Below are 18,284 nucleotides of genomic sequence, written 5' to 3'. Positions count from 1 at the left end.
CAGCAGCTCAGATTTGCATAGCGAGGTCCCTCCCCCCGCAACCTGGGAGCGAATGCGGTGAGTAGCCGCTTGGTCTTCGTCTTAACCTGCTCCTCCTTGTTTAAAGGAGCCGCTGCCTTTTCCGTTGGCTCTGGTCCACACTCTATTCCGTCCACCGGCCTGGGAGTGAAGGGTTAACAGACCACCCTCCACCTGCGACCGCCGCCGCCTCCGGCCTTGGCTGGAAGCACATTACGTCATCTTCCCAGCTGCCTTCCGCGGCCCTTACGGCTGGAGAAAGCCGGTTGAGTCAAACCTGGCACCCCAGCGCTCAGGACCGGAGTCCGGGTCAACCAAGTCCCGCTGCTCCCAGCCCCCTTACAAAGGCTGGCACGGAGGCTTGAAGGGGTTGCGAATTGTCTGTCCCAGGGCGGTCAGGAGTTTACGTCTTCTGCTTTGCACCCGCCGTGACCTCGCGCTTACTCCAGTGGTCCTCAATCACTGGGACCTCGGAACCACTGAGGACCTGAAAACTACGCCAGTGTCCAGCCCCACCGCCGGCCTCTTGAGACGGGGACCCGGGCACGAGTATTTTGAAAAAGTTCCACCGAGATTGTGAAGCGCAGCCCACCTACGGATTCCTACTCCTTCAACTACCTCACTGCCCCATCTTGCAGCTGGCCAGCTGGTTGTGTTGTAAACTTGTAGGAATTTATCCTAAGGAATAAAATTACAAGTGCTTAAAGAAGTGCTGTAACTAGGAAGAAGTGAGAATAAGGAAATGAATATGTAAATTACATCCACACGATGGAATACCATGGGATCATTAAAAATTACGCACACAAAGGTATATTTGTTGACAAAAAAAGGCGATCACAATATATTGATAAGACGAAAACGTAAGTTCCCTGCCAGTTTGTGAGAGGCAGCTGTTGCCTAGTGGTCAAGAATTAAGCGGTGTGGAGGCAGACACGTGGGTCCACTAATTCATTGTGTGACCTTGGGCTAACTGTTCTAAGCCTGAGTTTTGTCATCTCTAAAATGGGGATAAAATAGTATCCCTCATAGCTGTGATTAAATGAGATTATTTGCACATTCAGTTGACAATATTTATTGAACATCTCTGTGGCAGGGAAACAAAGTTCCTGCCCTCTGAGAGCTTCCAGTCTAGCAACAACAACAAAACCACACCCATATTAAACATAAAAATAAATTACAGATAATGGTACAAACGATCAAGGAAAGGAAATGGATATGCAGAAACTAGCAAGCGACCTGACTTGTGATGGCAAGAAGACTGAATAAGTGACATTTAAGATGAAACATAAAATTATGAGGAGAGAACTGCAGCTGTTATAGCCAAAGAGGAAATGATGGCATGGACAAAGGCCTCTAGGTGGGAGGAGCTGCTGGAAGCCCCCCTTAGCATGAGCTCTGGCATACAGTAAGTGCCATGCCTGATGCTGTATATTGCAATTGAAAAGGATCTAGCCAGGTGCAGTGGCTTACGCCAGTAATCCTAGCACTTTGAGAGGTCAAGGTGGGCGGATCATTGAGGTCAGGAGTTCGAGACAAGCCTGGCCAACATGGTGAAACCCTGTCTCTACTAAAAATATAAAAATTTGCCGGGTGTGGTGGCTCATGCCTGTAATTCCAGCCACCCGGGAGGCTGAGGTAGGAGAATCACTGGAACCTGGGAGACAGAGGCTGTAGTGAGCAGCAATCACACTACTGCACTCCATCCTGGGAGGCAGAGCAAGATTCTGTCTCAAAAAAAATAAATAAATAAAATAAGACAAAATAAGGATCTGTGCTCACCTGAAGGTTAAGAAAGATGGAAGGCCCAACAGCTGTCAGTCATAGTTATAGGAGTGGTGCGATTTGGGGTGAACTTTACGTTCTTTCTGGCACTTCAGTATTGTTTAAATTACCTTTTATAATAAACATGTATAAACGAATGAGAAATAGTGTCTTAATTTTGGGGAAAACAAGACAAGATTGTTCTCTTCATTGTTCACACAGAGGGAGGCTGGTACAGAATACACCAGTCTCATCCTGAAAGACACAGAAAACTAAACCCTGCTCTGGCCCCAGCACTCAGCAGAAAGGTGCCACCTTCAAATGTGCTGCCCAGTGGCTCCTGCAGGGCCCCTCACGCTAGTGTGTGACTGGTACGCAGGGGGGATTCAGCAATAATTTCCATATAACTCTCTCTGGCCCAGGGCACCCCCCCACAACCCAGAGCCTCAGTAACCCCCTACAGAGGTGGCACACAGCACCTGTGCGAATAGTTCCTCACTGACCCTGCCCAGAGGCTGTGATGCCTGGCGAAGTGGACTGAGAAAGTACAAGTGAAGGCTCAGTAGAAATGTTGGAAGAATAGTGGCTACACCCAAACCTCAGGAAACACTGATATTTTCCCTCTGGCCCTGGATCCCATGTAACTGAACATCTCTTCCAGGTGGTACCTTGCCCTGGCTGGCAGGAGGACAAGGACTGGCTCTGAGGGGTAGGGCAGCTTTTGACAAGTCACTTCTTGAGACCTAAGCTCTTCATCGCAAAAGGGACGGACTAGACTGAGTAACCACTACGTTTAGACATCTACCATGGATTGGGTATCTGCTATGGGTCACAGAAGATAATTCTATATATGGTTTTGCTGTGAGCAAAAAGGGGGAAGTGTCAGAGGAAGTAAATGAAAAGCCACCTGTTCTTTTCTTCCTCTTTCCCTAATCTTTCAGGATTCAGTTCAGATATCACTTCCTGTAGGAAGCCTTCCAGTTGGATTAACCAAAAGCACATACTCCACTTTTGACACAGAGATGGGGTTAGAGAAGGAAATAACAAGTTTGGTTTGGGAAACATAAGCAATGAGAGTTATCAGGTAGTAACAGGGCAGGTATTCAGCTTTGAAGTCTTAATTAAGAGGATATGGCTGCCCAAGAAGAAAATAGAGACAGCCCCACAAAACACTTCATGCAAATGGGGGCAGGTGAGGAAAGAAGATCCAGAAGAGACAGCAGGCTCAGACATGAGCAGAGAACCAGGACAACAAGCCTGGGAGGATCCCTTCAAGGAGCTGTCAACAGCATCTCTCTGAGGACAGTGACAGGGAGTGGGAGGAAGATGTGGGACTGGAATAAGAACTGAGAAGCGCTGTGGACCAGGGAGGTTTTTGCCTCCCAGTGGACATCTGGCAATGTCTGGAAACATTTTTGGTTGTCATAACTGGGGGACTGCTACAGGCATCTAGTAGGGAGAGGCCAGGGATGCTGCTAAAATAGCCCACCATGCACAGGACAGCCCTCCTCACACACACACACCAAACAATTGTCTGCCTCCAAACATTAATAGTGCCATTGCTGGAAAACGCTACCTTAAAGGATATCAAGGACCTCCCAGACTCCCCAACGGTTCTAAAGACTGGGCCCAGCAGCTCGATAGACTGTAACAATGTCCAAGATCACACTGAAAACACCACTGTTGCCACCACTGGGCACCCCTGGCACTGGTCACTGGACTGGCCATTAGAACCACTCCTCCACTGCTGCCCCTGGTACCTGTGACCACTACCACCACCAGCACGACTCCCACACCATGGTAAGTGCAATTGGTAGAGCTACAGTCACCTAATAATCCCAGCTGCAAGAGGCTTGGACCAACATGTGCCCTAGGCCCTTTACAGCTGCGGGGGTGGGCTCTGCCTACATTAAGACTCAAAGTGGACTTCCTGGAGCAAGTGACTTATAACAATCAACAGTGGCAGCAAAGGGAAAATAGAGAGGGAGCAAGTGGAGTAGTTGTTTCTTTGAAGGTGCCCATTTGAGGGTGGAAAGGACAGGATTAACCAAGAAGGAAAGAGGTAGAAGGTAGAAGGAAGAGCCCAGGAGGAAGAAGGTGCCAGAAGAGACAGATGAGGAGATAGGTGACCAGGCCTCTTTCTTTGGCCCTGCATACTGCAGGCAGTCAACAAATCTAGGGGATGAACAAAGAACCATCAGAGAAGGGCACACATCACTTAAATTTCAGGTCTCATCCTTTCAACCACTGGCCATTCTGAGATGGGAGACCCAAGGATCTGAACGTGAAGAGCCTGCTTCTGATAACAGCTGGCAAGAGACAGTGCAGGCTGATCCCAAGTTGCCTAGGTCTCACCATCACACTGGGCTGCCTTCCTCATTGCTTTGCAGTTGCCTAGCTCTGCTTCAAATTATACAAATCCTGTTAATTACAGAGCCTCTAGAAGTCATTCAGCTGAACCTGGACCCACCCGATTGTCCTGAGGTGTTCTTTAACCTCCCTGCCACCCCAAGAAAGCTAGGTCTGCTGCCAAGGAGGCCTGGTTCATAAAATTTTTTCCCCAGTTAAGGGAAAGACTAAGCACCTTCTCTGCTAAGTCAGTAACCACAATCACTCTTCAGAATGAAAAGGACAGTGATTGGCCTGGTCCTCCCAACAAGGAAGAGCCTGTGAGCTGGTCCTGACCCCTAACTCCAGCTGCTGGCACCAGGACAGGTTAAACAGCTGAGCCAGTGAATCTGACCCTTTCCCACTGATGCAGGAAAACAGGGTCTGGAGGCAGGGAACATAAGGCCAATTCACGCTTCAGCTATAACAGGAAATATCCTCTCCATAGGGTATATGCTGTAAATGACTTTGTAAATTTACTTCATCCTCTCCATTTACATAGGGTGTACCTCAAGTAACTAATGGAATCCTCTAGGGGTATTTTAAACTCCCCAAAATTCTGTTAACAGGGCCCCTGAGCCCCTATGCTCGGGATGCTCCCACACTGTGTACTTTCATTCTCAATAAAACTCTCCATTCCTTCCTTGCTTTGTGCATTTTGTTCAATTCTTTGTTCAAGACACCAAGAAGCAGGACACCCTCCACTGTTAACACCATGGCCCAGCCCTTTTAGTTTACACACTCTAGTGTCCATTACTTCATAGGAGCCTCACAGAAATGTGGCTGGGGTCACATAACCTGAGTGGGGCGGGGTGGTGATGGAGCGAGGTCAGTTGAGTCAGTCCCACCACACTGCCCTGCCTCCACTGCCCAGCGAGGGGTCCCAGGTGGCTGGTGCAGTTCTGATGGGGAAATTTCTCCAGCACTCCTCCCAGCCCCCACACCCAGCTCTCTTCCAGCTGCTGCTTGTCCCTTGACTTCTGAGTAACTGATTGGTACAGGATGTTCTAAGCCCTTCCATGAGGCCTCTGTAAGGCTCGGCTTCCCTTTGCTGTCTCAGCCCTGCAGGGAGGCCAACCTCAGAGAAACAGGTTAGAGCTGGGCAGCGGATTCAGATACCATCAAATTCATTTTGCCGATAAAGCTGCAGCACAGGGAGGGGAAAGGATGGGTCAGGGCCAGTCAGCAAATCTGAAGGGCTAAGACTCAGATTTTGCTTGGGCACTGTCAGTGGTAGGGGGCCGGGTGTCCAGGGGATCTGGGATGGTTGTCTCTGCTCCTTTAAGAGGCAGATCCTGACTTGGCAAGGTCAAAGAGGCAGAGCTAGGATTCCCACTAAAGCGCTTCCCTCCTCTGCTTGGGAGGGGCATGAGTGAAGGGCAGCTGCCCCACCCAGGGCCACATGCCCACTGCAGCTTCCCTGCCCTGTGGCCTCCCGGGATGGGAAGCCATCTGACCCACGTAGCTCAGGGCAGCCACTGTAGAACACAGCCTCCTGCAGGGCTGTGGCCTGGCCCCCTGTAGCCCCCACACCCACAGGTCAACTGTCTTCCAGCGCTGCCAGAGAGGACAAGCTGACTTCCCTATGCTTGCTCAGACATCTGAGGACGGAGATAATGTTGTTCCAAGGTCTTCTTTTTTTTTTTTTTTTTTTTGAGACGGAGTTTCGCTCTTGTTACCCAGGCTGGAGTGCAATGGCGCGATCTCGGCTCACCGCAACCTCCGCCTCCTGGGTTCAGGCAATTCTCCTGCCTCAGCCTCCTGAGTAGCTGGGATTACAGGCACGCGCCACCAAGCCCAGCTAATTTTTTGTATTTTTAGTAGAGACGGGGTTTCACCATGTTGACCAGGATGGTCTCGATCTCTTGACATCGTGATCCACCCGCCTCGGCCTCCCAAAGTGCTGGGATTACAGGCGTGAGCCACCGTGCCCGGCCCTCCAAGGTCTTCTTGAGCTAAATGTTTCCCAGGTCCCTTCCTAACACTGATCCTTCGTCAAGGACAGTGCTGGGGCAGGAATAGGAGGCCCAAGCCAAGCCCCTGCTTCTCTGCCCCGCCAGGGCCTGGGGCCCCTCCTGATGGGGCAGGAGCATCCTCCAAACTGTTTCTACTTCCCTGAGAGGCCCTGGTCCTATCACAGCCCCTCCACCAGCCTTGGTCAGTCCAAAAGGTCTGCTGGCTTTTATTGTGTCTCTGTAGAGGGGCTGGGACCTGTGCTGGGCAGCTCAGTGACACAGTGGGGCCAACAGCAGGGTGGCACCCTCACCTGTGGCTCAGAACCTGGTTCTGCTGCTTCCCCACCAAGGGCGGCAGCCAGCTGGCCAGTGGTTTTCAGCCGTGACGAAGTCCAGGCAGGCATCTCCCTGCCTCCCCTAGCAGTCTGCACAGGGTCATATTTGCAGCATAAAGTCCTCTGAAGGCCCCTTCAGCAGGAGGCCTCTGAGAAAATCCAGCCATCTGAGGCTCAGTTCCTTCAGCCGGAGTTCAGATTCAGCTCCAGGGGGCCAGGCAAATGTGGCCTCCCCTTCTGGAAGGGCCTGGCTGGTGCTCACCACCACCACACTTCCACCTCCTCTTCCTCCCGACTGCCTCCTCCTGGCCCCTTGAGCCCTGAGCTGCTCCAGAGCTATAACTCAGACTGGGATCTGGAGATCCTCGGGCCTTTTCGGATCTCTTTCCGCTTCTCCTCTTTCTTCCGGCGTTTCTCTTCTTCTCTCAGGGCCTTCTGGAAAGGGTCGGTGCTGGGAATGAACTGAAGGGAAGAGAAGAGCAGTCTGATTTAGTCTCTGGCAGGAAAGAGCCTGCTCTGACCTAGGCAGCCAGCAGGGTGTGGGCTTAGGAAGGTTGCCTGGAGACAGGCCCTGCCTCAGACCCGGAGACAGTGAAATGGGTTTGGGGAGAACTGCTGAGTGGGTGTTGAAGATAAGCAGAAGTTTGCTAAACCAACAGCATGAGGGGAGAGAAGAGTATTCTAGACAGAGGGATGGATGCTGAGGTGGGAACCTACACGGGGCATCTGAGAAACGACACAGACTCCTCCAGGGTGAGGGGGTAGAGCGGCTGAGACCATCGCAAACCTGCTGCACCCTTTGGGAGGAGGGAGGGAAGTCAGCCACAGTCACAGGCAACAGGGCAAGTAGCGGGGGCGGAGGATGAGGACTTCATCAGTGGGGCATTCTACAACCGCAACCCGGGCCCTTGGCTCTCCTCCCTTCTCTCTCCAGACCGTCTCATCTAACTCATAGCTTCTGCTGGCCTGTGTGGTCAATTACCCCTCAAACTTGCATCTCCATGTCCAAATGCCTGTCAAGAGACTTCCTTTAGGATGTCCCCAATGTATCGCAAACTCAGTATGGTTCCCTTACCCCAGAGTCCCTGTTCTGACGAGCAGCAGGGCAGGAACCGAGGAGCCCCACCTGCACCGGGCATTTCCTCTCTTTCCATGAGTCCATCACCAAGGCCTGGCTCATTTCAAGCCCTCAATCTCTCTCAAACCCACCCAATTCTCTTTCTGTCTCTACTACTGCTGCTCCTATCACCACCTGCTAGATGATTCTAGGGGCTTCCCAAGGACTTTCTACACCCTCTTTGGTCCCTCTCAAGCCATTCTCCTCACTGCAGTTGGGTATCTTCTTTTCTTTCTTTTTTTTTTTTTTTTTTATTGTTTTTGAGACAGAGTCTTGCTCTGCCCCCAGGCTGGAGTGCAGTGACATGATCTTGGCTCACTGCAACCTCTGCCTCCTGGGTTCAAGTGATTCTCCTGCCTCGGTCTCTCAAATAGCTGGGATTAAGGTGCCTGCCACCATGCCTGGCTAATTTTTGTATTTTTAGTAGAGACGGGGTTTCACTATGTTGGCCAGTCTGGTCTCGAATTCCTGACTTCAGGTGATCCACTCGCCTTAGCCTCCCAAAGTGCTGGGATTACAGGCATCAGCCACTGCACCCAGATAAATCTTCAAAACGCAAATCTCTTCGTGTCACATTCCAGCTCCCACCACTCTCTGTGACTCTCAAGACAAAGTTCCACACGGTGTATCTGTAGGTCCACCCCACCCACCCCTCCATTCCTGTCTCATATCCCCCAACTTTATGTTCTTGGATTCCCTATACCCTCTCACTTCCAGGCCTTTGCATGTGCTGTGGCCGAGGCCCAGAACACTCTTTCCAGCGCCCTCCCCTCTGCCACTGTAGCTTGGGCTCAGCTGGCACTGCCCTCCAGACCTGCCCTTACTCCCTGAGGAGCTGCTCCTGGTGGTGAGCAGGAGCTGATTCCTTCTTTCTTGTGCCCATGGCCCTCCCAGACAGCACATTCCATGAGGGTAGGAGGATAGTGTCCTATGCCACAAGGCCTTAGCATAGAGTCTTCTTGGCTTTTCGAGAGCACTCAATATATGTTTTTTCAATGAATGAGCAAGCCACGTTAAAATAGGAAATACAATAGTACAGCAGGTTCTCAAATAATGTGGTTTAGTTCAAGGTCGTGTCATTATGTGGATGAAGGAAAAACCAATCGATTCCTGACTGGGGCCACCGTCTGTGTGGAGCCCAATTTTCTTTGGGTACTCCAATTTCTTCCCACATCCCAAAGATGTGCATGTTGGGTTCACTAGCGTGTCCACACTATCCCAGTCTGAGTGTGGAGACGTGTGTGAATACCCTGTGATGGGAGAGTCCTGCCCAGGGTTGGTTCCTGCCTTATGCTCTGAGTTGCTGGGAGACGCTGGAGCCTGAATGGGGATAAATGGATAAATAATTATCATACTTGTTTTGATGAAACTTTCTTAAACGTGTATGTAGTTCACATTTATTTCAATGTTTCATATTAAGAGTGTTTTGGGGCTGGGCGCGGTGGCTCAAGCCTGTAATCCCAGCACTTTGGGAGGCTGAGGCGGGTGGATCACGAGGTCAAGAGATCGAGACCATCCTGGTCAACATGGTGAAACCCCATCTCTACTAAAAATATAAAAATTAGCTGGGCATGGTGGCGCGTGCCTGTAATCCCAGCTACTCAGGAGGCTGAGGCAGGAGAATTGCCTGAACCCAGGAGACGGAGGTTGCGGTGAGCCGAGATCGCGCCATTGCACTCCAGCCTGGGTAACAAGAGCGAAACTCCGTCTCAAAAAAAAAAAAGAGTGTTTTGGTCTTTATTAAGAAGACTGCAAGCTGGGCACCATGGCTCACACCTATAATCACTTCAGATCAGGAGTTCGAGACCAGCCTGGCCAACATAGTAAAACTCCGTCTCTACTAAAAAATACAAAAATTAGGCTGGGTGCGGTGGCTCACACCTGTAATCCAGCACTTTGGGAGGCTGAGGCGAGTGGATCACAGGTCAGGAGATTGAGACCATCCTGGCTAACACAGCGAAACCCCATCTCTACTAAAAATATAAAAATTACCCGGGCATGGTGGCACGCGCCTATAGTTCCAGCTACTTGAGAGGCTAAGGCAGAATTGCTTACCGTGGGAGGTGAATGTTACAGTGAGCTGAGATCGTACTACTGCACTCCAGCCTGGGCAATAGAGCAAGACTCTGTCTCAAAAAAAAAAGTCTGGTAATGGTTTTATGAACAGAAATATGCTGTAGTAACTTAACTCTTATTTATATCAATTACCCTATGGTAAATTGGTTTATAATTCATAGATTCACTTCAAGTCACAGTTTCCAAGAATCTACGGATGACGTTAAGTGAAGATTTACTATGCCCTCAATTCAAGTAGCTGCGCTGTAAAACACACCCTTTTATTTGTTCTTACATCAACTGTGACAAATGATCTGATCAAAGTAGATACCAAAAACAAATGAATAGCTCCACCTTGTGGAGTAATCTGCCTACCAGGTTAGATTGAGTCATGCCTTTGGAAGATGGGGGGCGATTAACAGAAGTGTAGCCCAGAGAGGGTAAGTGATGTGCTGGAGTCACACAGCATGTGGTAGGCCCAACTAGGACTAGCCTCACAAGCTGTCCACTTCCTTGCCTAGTACTTTCCCTACCACCCTCTGCTTCTCTCTGTGAGCGAATCCTGATCCACTGAAGAGGGGGAAGCTGGGCGACCCCTTAGGCCACAGAGACCCCATTCCTCTCTGACTATGGCTGGGCAAGGACAAGTCAAGAGATCTTAAACCCTCCAGCCTCAGCTGGCTCAGCCTAACCTAGCTGGGTCAGAAGAGAAACACACCCATCCTTTTGGCATCCCCTTCCCCACCTAGGCCCGGAAGTGCCTACTCATCTTGTGAGTCTAGTTTAGATGTCTCCCCAGGAATCTTCCCTTGCCACCCCTGTTTGCAACTGACCAGCCTAGGTCAGGTCAGCAGGCAGATGCCAACACAGTATGGTGGTTAAGAGAATGGCTCAGCTGGGTGCGGTGGCTCACGCCTGTAATCCCAGCACTTTGGGAGGCCAGGACAGGCAGATCACCTGAGGTCGGGAGTTTGAGACTATCCTGACCAACATGGTGAAACCCCATCTCTAAAAAAAAAAAAAAGAAAAGAAAAGAAAGAAAAAAATAAGAGCATGGCTCAAGAGGCATACATTTGAACCTTCACTCCATCACTGGCTGTGAGACCTCATCAGGTTGGTGACTGTACCTCCCTGTGCCACTGCTGCCTTCACCATAACACCAGTTATCAATTTACTACATATCTATTCCAAGTTCACTCTTCACTGCCTACTCTGTGAAAATGCATCTGGCTCCAGGATAGAGCCCCAGATTCCTAAGCTTGGTGTTCAAGGCCCTGGACCCCATCTTACTATCATCTCCTCCTATCTTCAAGCTACCCTGCTCTGCCTGTCCCGGACAACAACCACATCCTCCTTAGCCCCAAGCATGCCATTCTGGCCACCGCCTCCTATCTTCCCTAACTCCTTAGCCCTACCATAACCATGGCTGGCCCTCTGTAGTGCCGGCAATCCAGCCTTATTCCCTGGTCCACTCACCCTCCGGCTCTCCTGCACACACCTTCTTCTCAAGCCTCCACGCTCGCCTCACTCCCAGACCATAACTTGCTTCCTATCTCACAGGAGACAGCTCCCACAGCTCCACCACCATGCCCACTAACCCATTTGCTTCTGTGCCCACATGCTCTGCCTGCCCTCCTGTTCAAGGATAAGGTTCTGCTCTTCTGTACAAGGCCAAGCCTTCCCCCAGCACTAAATCTCATCCCTCCTCACCTCCTCCAGATAAGGCTCCAGCAACCTGGCCCCAGGCCTCATCGGCTCCTCCCTCTCTACCCATCAACACAGTACAAGCCTGTTGTGGTCTCTCCCATGGGACTAACATTTGAACCCACATCGCCCTCCAGCTATTCTCCCATTAGACTGCTCTCTTTGAAAGGAAAACTCTTCTAAAGGGCTGTCTATACTTGCCACATCCACTTCCTTTCTTTTCATTCTCTGGAAATCCAATCTTTCGTTCCCAACCCCCCTACCCTGGCACAAAGCAGCTTTTATCAAGACCACCAGTGACCACCACATTGCTCAATCCAGCAGTTGATTCTCAGTCCTCATCTTCCTTACCTCCCAGCAGCATGTGACAAGCTGATCGCTCCCTACTTCCTCTAACACTTTCTTTGTGTGGCCTCTGGGAAACTCTTAGGTCAGCCACCATCATGCTGACTGTTCCTTCTACGGGTTCTTGCTGCTTCCTCCTCAGACCCTCAACCTCTATCTGCAGCCCCATCCCAGGCCTCCGGCCTCAGTCCTCAGACTGCTTTGCTTCTCTTTATTTGTTTATTTAATAAAGACAAGGTTTCACCATGTTGGTCAGGCTGGTCTTGAACGCCCAACCTCAGGTGATACGCCCGCCTTGGCCTCCAAAGTGCTTGGATTACAGGCGTGAGCCACCACGCCCGGCCTCAGACTGCTTCTCTACCTGCCCAACGCCCCAGATGACTGCGTCCTGTCTTATGGCTTTTGGTGCCTTCTACATAGGCATGATTCTCACATTTACAGCTCCAGCTTCTACTTCCTCCCTGAAGTCTAGAGTCATAGATCCAGCTGCCTCCTTGACATCTTTACGCCAATGTTCACCAGGTGCAGAAACAAACTCTTAATTCCCTCTCCAAGCATTTGAAAAAATGGCAGTCAGTCCCATTCTCCCAGACACTCGGGCCAAAAGTCTTCTAGTCATGCTTAATGCTCCTTTTCCTCTTACCTCATCTGCTTCCTCAGCAAATCCCACTGGCTCTACTTCCAAAAGAGAATCAGAACCTGACCATTTCTCACCAGCTCCACTGCCATCGTCTGGTTCAAGCCACTATCAACTCCCAGATAGATAGGCAGAGCAGCCTCTGCACCTGTGTCCCTGCTTCTTTCTGGCCCCAGACCATGCTCCACACAGCAGCCAGATGATCCCTTTAAAGCGATCCCTTTAAAGGATGATAGTCACAGCCTGTCACCCTGCTCTCCAGGTCTCTCAAGGTAAGCGGCAAAGCCCTTGTGAAGACCTCTAAGAGTCTTCTGAGCCCATCTCCTCACACTCCCCAGCCCCCAAATATGCTTCCAACACAGGCTTTGCACTTGCTTCTTCAGCCTGGAATGTTATTCCTTAGGATACACAGCTGGTTCCCTCATCTCCTCTGGATTATTCGGTAAGACTGTGTCTAAGCCATATGAAATAGCAGCTGCACCCCTACCTTACCCTGGGCATTCCTTAACCACATTCCCCTGCCTTTTTTCTCCACAGCCCTTGTCACCACCTACCATATTTTATATATATGTGTGTATATATACACACATACAGAGATACACATATTATATATACACATTATATATGCATTTTATACATATATATATTTTTTTGTTTGTTTTTTTTGAGACAGAGTTTCACTCTTGTTGCCCAGACTGGAGTGCAATGGCGGGATCTCAGCTCACCACAACCTTTACCTCCCAGGTTCAGGTGATTCTCCTGCCTCAGCCTCCCGAGTAGCTGGGATTACAGGCTATACCAACACACACAGCTAATTTTGCATTTTTAGTAGAGATGGGGTTTCTTCATGTTGGTCAGGCTGGTCTCGAACTCCCGACCTCAGGTGATCTGCCTGCCTCGGCCTCCCAAAGTGCTGGGATTACAGGTGTGAGCCACTGTGTCAGGCCCATATTATATATTTTTTAATTGACTAATATCAATATTTTTTAATTGACTGCCTGTCTTCCCCAACTAGAATGACACTCCCAGGAAAACAGGGCTATCCTGCTTCCCCAAAGGCCAGGATGTAATAGATGCTCACTTGATGCTGAATGAATGAATGTGCAATGCATCTGAGCCTTCGCGTAAGTTCATCCCTCTGCCTGCAAAGCCCTGCCTCAGCTGGTCTACCCAGCAACTAACTCATCCCACAGCCTCCACCACCTCCCTGCCGAGGCTGGGTCAGGCTCCCCTCAGGGGTCCACAGCTCATTATGCTTCTTACCAGTATAGCAGTTATATTGGATTGGAACTACTTCCCTACTGCCTTGAGATACAAGAGGTCTCTATAAATCTGTAAAAATGCACTGGTCCCATGCATGCCTGACACTTCTGAGTGAAAGGTCTAGGTGACAGTAGGCAACAACTGGAGAAAAAGTGAAATGATAGGTGCTGGCATAGGACACATGGACTTGATAGCAATAATCCTGCCATCTGGGGAAAAAATACCTTAGATCCCAGAAAGTACAGGGAACAACTAATGCTCTCTTTATCCCTTAGATCCATCACTGCCACCTGGCAAAACAATCCTAGGGCATGCCCAAGCCCAGTGGCAGCTGCAGCTGTCAATATGGCCAACTGTTGGGTGTCTCATTTTCATCCACATGATAGGAACACTCACATAGACACATCAATACTGAGCTATTCTGCTGTGTCTAATGCCATCAAAGGTAGTTCCCAACAGTGACCTTGTGAAGACACACCAGCCAGCACAATCTTGTTTCAACCTGACAGATACAAATTCATGTGCTTCAAAAATAAGAAAAATAAAACAAAACAAAACAAAAAACAAATTCTTCTGCTTCTCCTGATGTCTGAGTAGCCTTGGATTATACCATGTAGGGCAACTGAGGCTGAAGCTCCACAGTGACCCTATTCTCAGGCTCAGCCAAACGTTGTTCTCGTGACTCAAACCAAGTGTAACGTGTGGGAGAGAATGGGTCATGGAATGTCTCCTTACGGGGGGCATGAGGGTTGCTTTGGGCCCATCTATTGCCCCCTGTAATTACTGTCAATAACATCAAAGATTGGCAGGTCAATCTAAACTCTCTTATGTGGATGGTCGTGGATAACAGATTGGTCTTAGACCATATCCTGATTATCCAAAATGAGACTTACTGGTCCCCCAGGACCTTCACAGATGGTCGAGACCAGGACCCTGGTTAATAATGCAGGTTAGGGGCCACGCACAGAGACTCACACCTATAATCCCAACACTTTGGGAGGCAGAGGCAGGAAGATGGCTTGAGCCCAGGAGTTTGAGACCACCCTAGGCAGCACAGCAAGAACCTGTCTCTAAAAAATAATAATAAACTAATTAGCCAGGAATGGTGTCGCACAGGCCTGTAGTCCTAGCTACTCAGGAGGCTGAGGTGGGAGGTCTGTTTGAGCCCAGGAGTTCAAGGTTACAGTAAGCTAGGTGGATGACAGAGCCAGACCCTGTCTCTAAAATAATAATAATAATAATAATGTAGAATAACCTTATCCTGATATTCAGAATATAGTTTTTTGTTTTTGTTTTTGTTTTTTTTTTTTTTGAGACGGAGTTTCGCTCTTGTTACCCAGGCTGGAGTGCAATGGCGCGATCTCGGCTCACCGCAACCTCCGCCTCCTGGGTTCAGGCAATTCTCCTGCCTCAGCCTCCTGAGTAGCCAGGATTACAGGCACGTGCCACCATGCCCAGCTAATTTTTTGTAGTTTTAGTAGAGACGGGGTTTCACCATGTTGACCAGGATGGTCTCGATCTCTTGACCTCGTGATCCACCCGCCTCGGCCTCCCAAAGTGCTGGGATTACAGGCTTGAGCCACCGCGCCCGGCTTCAGAATATAGTTGATAGTAGTTTTAATTAAATAAAGTGTGAGACTAATTGAACAGATTTGGTCCTAGTCTCTCAGTCAGATTAATCAGACTGAGTAGCACAATCATGTGAAAATTTGAGTTAAACCAAGCCATGGAGGGTTTGGGGCAGACTGCTGGGGCAGGCAATCCATCATGGCCCTGAGCACCCCTGCATATTCTTGCTGAGCACACCAAAGATACAAAGCCCTGACCACGCTTTACCTGGGCCATGTCTCAGGATTATGTTTGCAGAGAGCAACCTTGAAGGGTGTGGTGACGTCTCCTCCCAAAGAGTCCCTTTGCTGCCGTCCACTATAAAAATCATGAAATAGGTCAGGTGCAGTGGCTCACGCCTGTAATCCCAGCACTTTGGGAGGCTAAGGCGGGCGGATCACCTGAGGTCAGGAGTTCAAGACCAGCCTGGCCAACATGGTAAAACCCTGTCTCTACTAAAAAAAATACAAAAAATTAGCCAGGCACGGTGGTGCAGGCCTATAATCCCAGCTACTTGGGAGGCTGAGGCAGGAGAATCACTTAAACTTGGGAGACAGAGGTTGCAGTGAGCCAACATTGTGCCATTGCACTCCAGCCTCAGAGTGAGAGTGAGAGTCCATCTCAAAAAAAAAAAAAAAAAAAAACATGAATTTCCCCAGCTTGGCAGTTCTCAGCTGTGACACACAATCCCTGCATGCACAGCACCCACCTGGGCCCCTCTGTGTCACTCCCGTAGGACTTGGGGAACAGGGTGAACCAACACAACCAGGCCAACTGTCTAGCTACTGCCTTTGCTGTAATACAGTCCAGTGTCTCTGACCTGTTAGTGTCCATGAGACAGTAGCAGTCTAGTTCATTGGCCTGGAGGCAGAATTAAATCCTAGACCCCTCAGACACCCAACGCCCCTCCTACACCAGGGACCAGCATGTAGTTTGACAAGTCCAGTCCTCCAGCTACCATACAGCCCTTCCTTCTTGCCCGTCCTAGCCCTGCCACTTCCAATCCCTCTCTCCCTCTACTGTATCTGTCCCCATCTTTTATCCAAAATTTTGTCTCCAGTTCTCAAAGCCCACCTCCGCCTCCTGGAAAGAGAAGTGTACAGGAGTGCAGGATGGAAGCCCAGCTGATGCTCAGAGGTTCAAAGGCAGGGAAGAGGATCTCTTGACCTCCCTGAATGCACTGATATTCACCTGAAGAGGGATGCCTATTTTGCCCTGGGATGGGATTGTTCATAGCCTTCTAACTACCCCCCATAGCTGGAGTCCACAATCCATGAACAGACAGGGAGCCTGAAGCTAAGGGGGGAGCAGTGACTTGCCCACAGGCACCAATGAGTCAGCGATGGCTTCTGGACCCAGGCCCAGGCTGCCTGTCTCCAAGTCCAAAGCCACCCAAGGTCCCCAGCCCCTGCAGTCCTCGGCATCCTATGCCCCAGCAGAAGCAAAGCAGACACAGGCATAGGCTCTGGCAGCTCACCTCTGTGCGGTCGATTTTAAATGGGTTCTGGAAGTCAGAGTCTTTCTCACTGATCCCCAGCTCCTGGGCCATCTGCAAATGAGGAAATACTAGTCATCCTCTGCCTTCTTCTGAGTCCTGCTCACCAGAGAGCCACTACCTCCATGCTAGGATCCAGACCCCTGGCTTGGGCAGACATGGGCCAGGTGATGACCCCATGGGAATTGGGTCAGCACAGAATCCCTTGAAACGGGGCCTCTGTGGCCCAAGGCACCCTGAAGCTCAACAAAGAAAATGTAACTGGCCGGGGTGGCTCAGGCCTGTAATCCCAGCACTTTGGGAGGCCGAGGCAGGCAGATTGCCTGAGCTCAGGAGTTTGAGACCAGCCTGGGCAACACAGTGAAACGCCATCTCTACTAAACAAATACAAAAAATTAGCAGGGCATGGTGCTGTGTGCCTGTAGTCCCAGCTACTCAGGAGGCTGAGGCAAGAGAATTGCCTGAACCAGGAGGCAGAGGTTGCAGTGAACTGAGATTGCGCCATTGCACTCCAGCCTGGGCGACACAGTGAGACTTCATCTCAAAAAAAAAAAAAAGAAAGAAAGAAAGAAAATGTAACCAGGTACTGACGTTCAGGCCCGACTGAAGGCAGATGTGAGAATCCTAACCTACCATCAGACAGAGAGCTCCCGGCCCACCTCCACCCACCCCAGTCCTTACCAGGCCAAGGATGGGCGAGTGGGGCCCCTGGTCAAAGACGCCCGTCTGGTTACAGAAACTGATGCCCCAGCGGATGAGGAGGTTCCAATTGGAGTTGTGGTCGAAGTAATAGTGCACAATCTTTGGGAAACGCAGCACCACATCACCGAAGAAGGCCGTGTTCTCCACCACGTGAGAGAAAGCTGGCGAGAAGACCCTGATGAGTGGCCAAGGCAGATGCCCTCCTGGCTGCCTCGCTGGCCCCTGGCATCCTCCAGAGAACAGAGACATCCACCAAACCCACCAAGCAAGGAAGGAACAGTGCCCACTGAGCACAGCCTGCCAATCGCATGTATGGTGCGAACTAAGGGCCTTAAATCTACCAGCTCACTGAGTCCTCATAATGGCTTTTAGAGGGAGATGTGACTGCTGTTCCCATTTAACAGATGGGAAACTGAGGCTCAGCAGCTAGTGAGTGGCAAATCTGGGCTGCAAACCCAGGTATGTCAGTCCAAAGGCACATCTTGCTGCTTAGAAGACTCATTTGCTGTGGGAACCAAAGAAGTGAGCATTGTTCTGCACATGGATGCTGATGCATCACATGAGGCTTTGCTGGGCTTGACCCCCCACCCCACCCACCATGTTATCCAAATGTCCAGTGCCAGCCCTGGTGTTAATAAAACTAGGGTGTCTGTAAGATGTCAGGTCTCTTAGGATGGCCAGAGAACAGGCCAGTATTTTTCTTATTTTTCTTTTTCTTTTTTTTTGAGACGAAGTCTCACTCTGTCACCAGGCTGGAATATAGTGGTACGGTCTTGGCTCACTGCAACCTCTGCCTCCCAGGTTCAAGTGATTCTCTTGCCTCAATCTCCCAAGTAGCTGGGACTACAGACATGTGCCACCACACCCAGCTAATTTTTGTATTTTTTTTTTTTTTTTTTTT

The 18,284-nt window shown here is 50.1% G+C and overlaps 1 protein-coding gene across 1 annotated transcript in view; it reads right to left on the bottom strand.

Moving 5' to 3' along the window:
• Positions 1-6,331: 6,331 nt before the first annotated feature.
• CCDC134 (coiled-coil domain containing 134) overlaps positions 6,332-18,284 on the bottom strand; it is a 24,967-nt gene continuing 13,014 nt past the window's right edge. The window contains exons 5-7 of the mRNA XM_032270165.1: positions 17,363-17,544; positions 16,664-16,735; positions 6,332-6,919 (exon numbers count right to left, since the gene is read on the bottom strand). Of these exons, the coding sequence (XP_032126056.1) occupies positions 6,794-6,919; positions 16,664-16,735; positions 17,363-17,544 (380 nt within the window). The 3' untranslated portion in view covers positions 6,332-6,793. The remainder of the gene's footprint in view (positions 6,920-16,663; positions 16,736-17,362; positions 17,545-18,284) is intronic.

Source organism: Sapajus apella, unplaced genomic scaffold (genome assembly GCF_009761245.1).
Source record: "Sapajus apella isolate SASKATOON/1434 unplaced genomic scaffold, GSC_monkey_1.0 scaffold205, whole genome shotgun sequence".
Classification (NCBI taxonomy): domain Eukaryota; kingdom Metazoa; phylum Chordata; class Mammalia; order Primates; family Cebidae; genus Sapajus; species Sapajus apella.
Note: the sequence above shows the minus strand (reverse complement) of the source record. Positions and strands in the feature narration are given on the sequence as shown.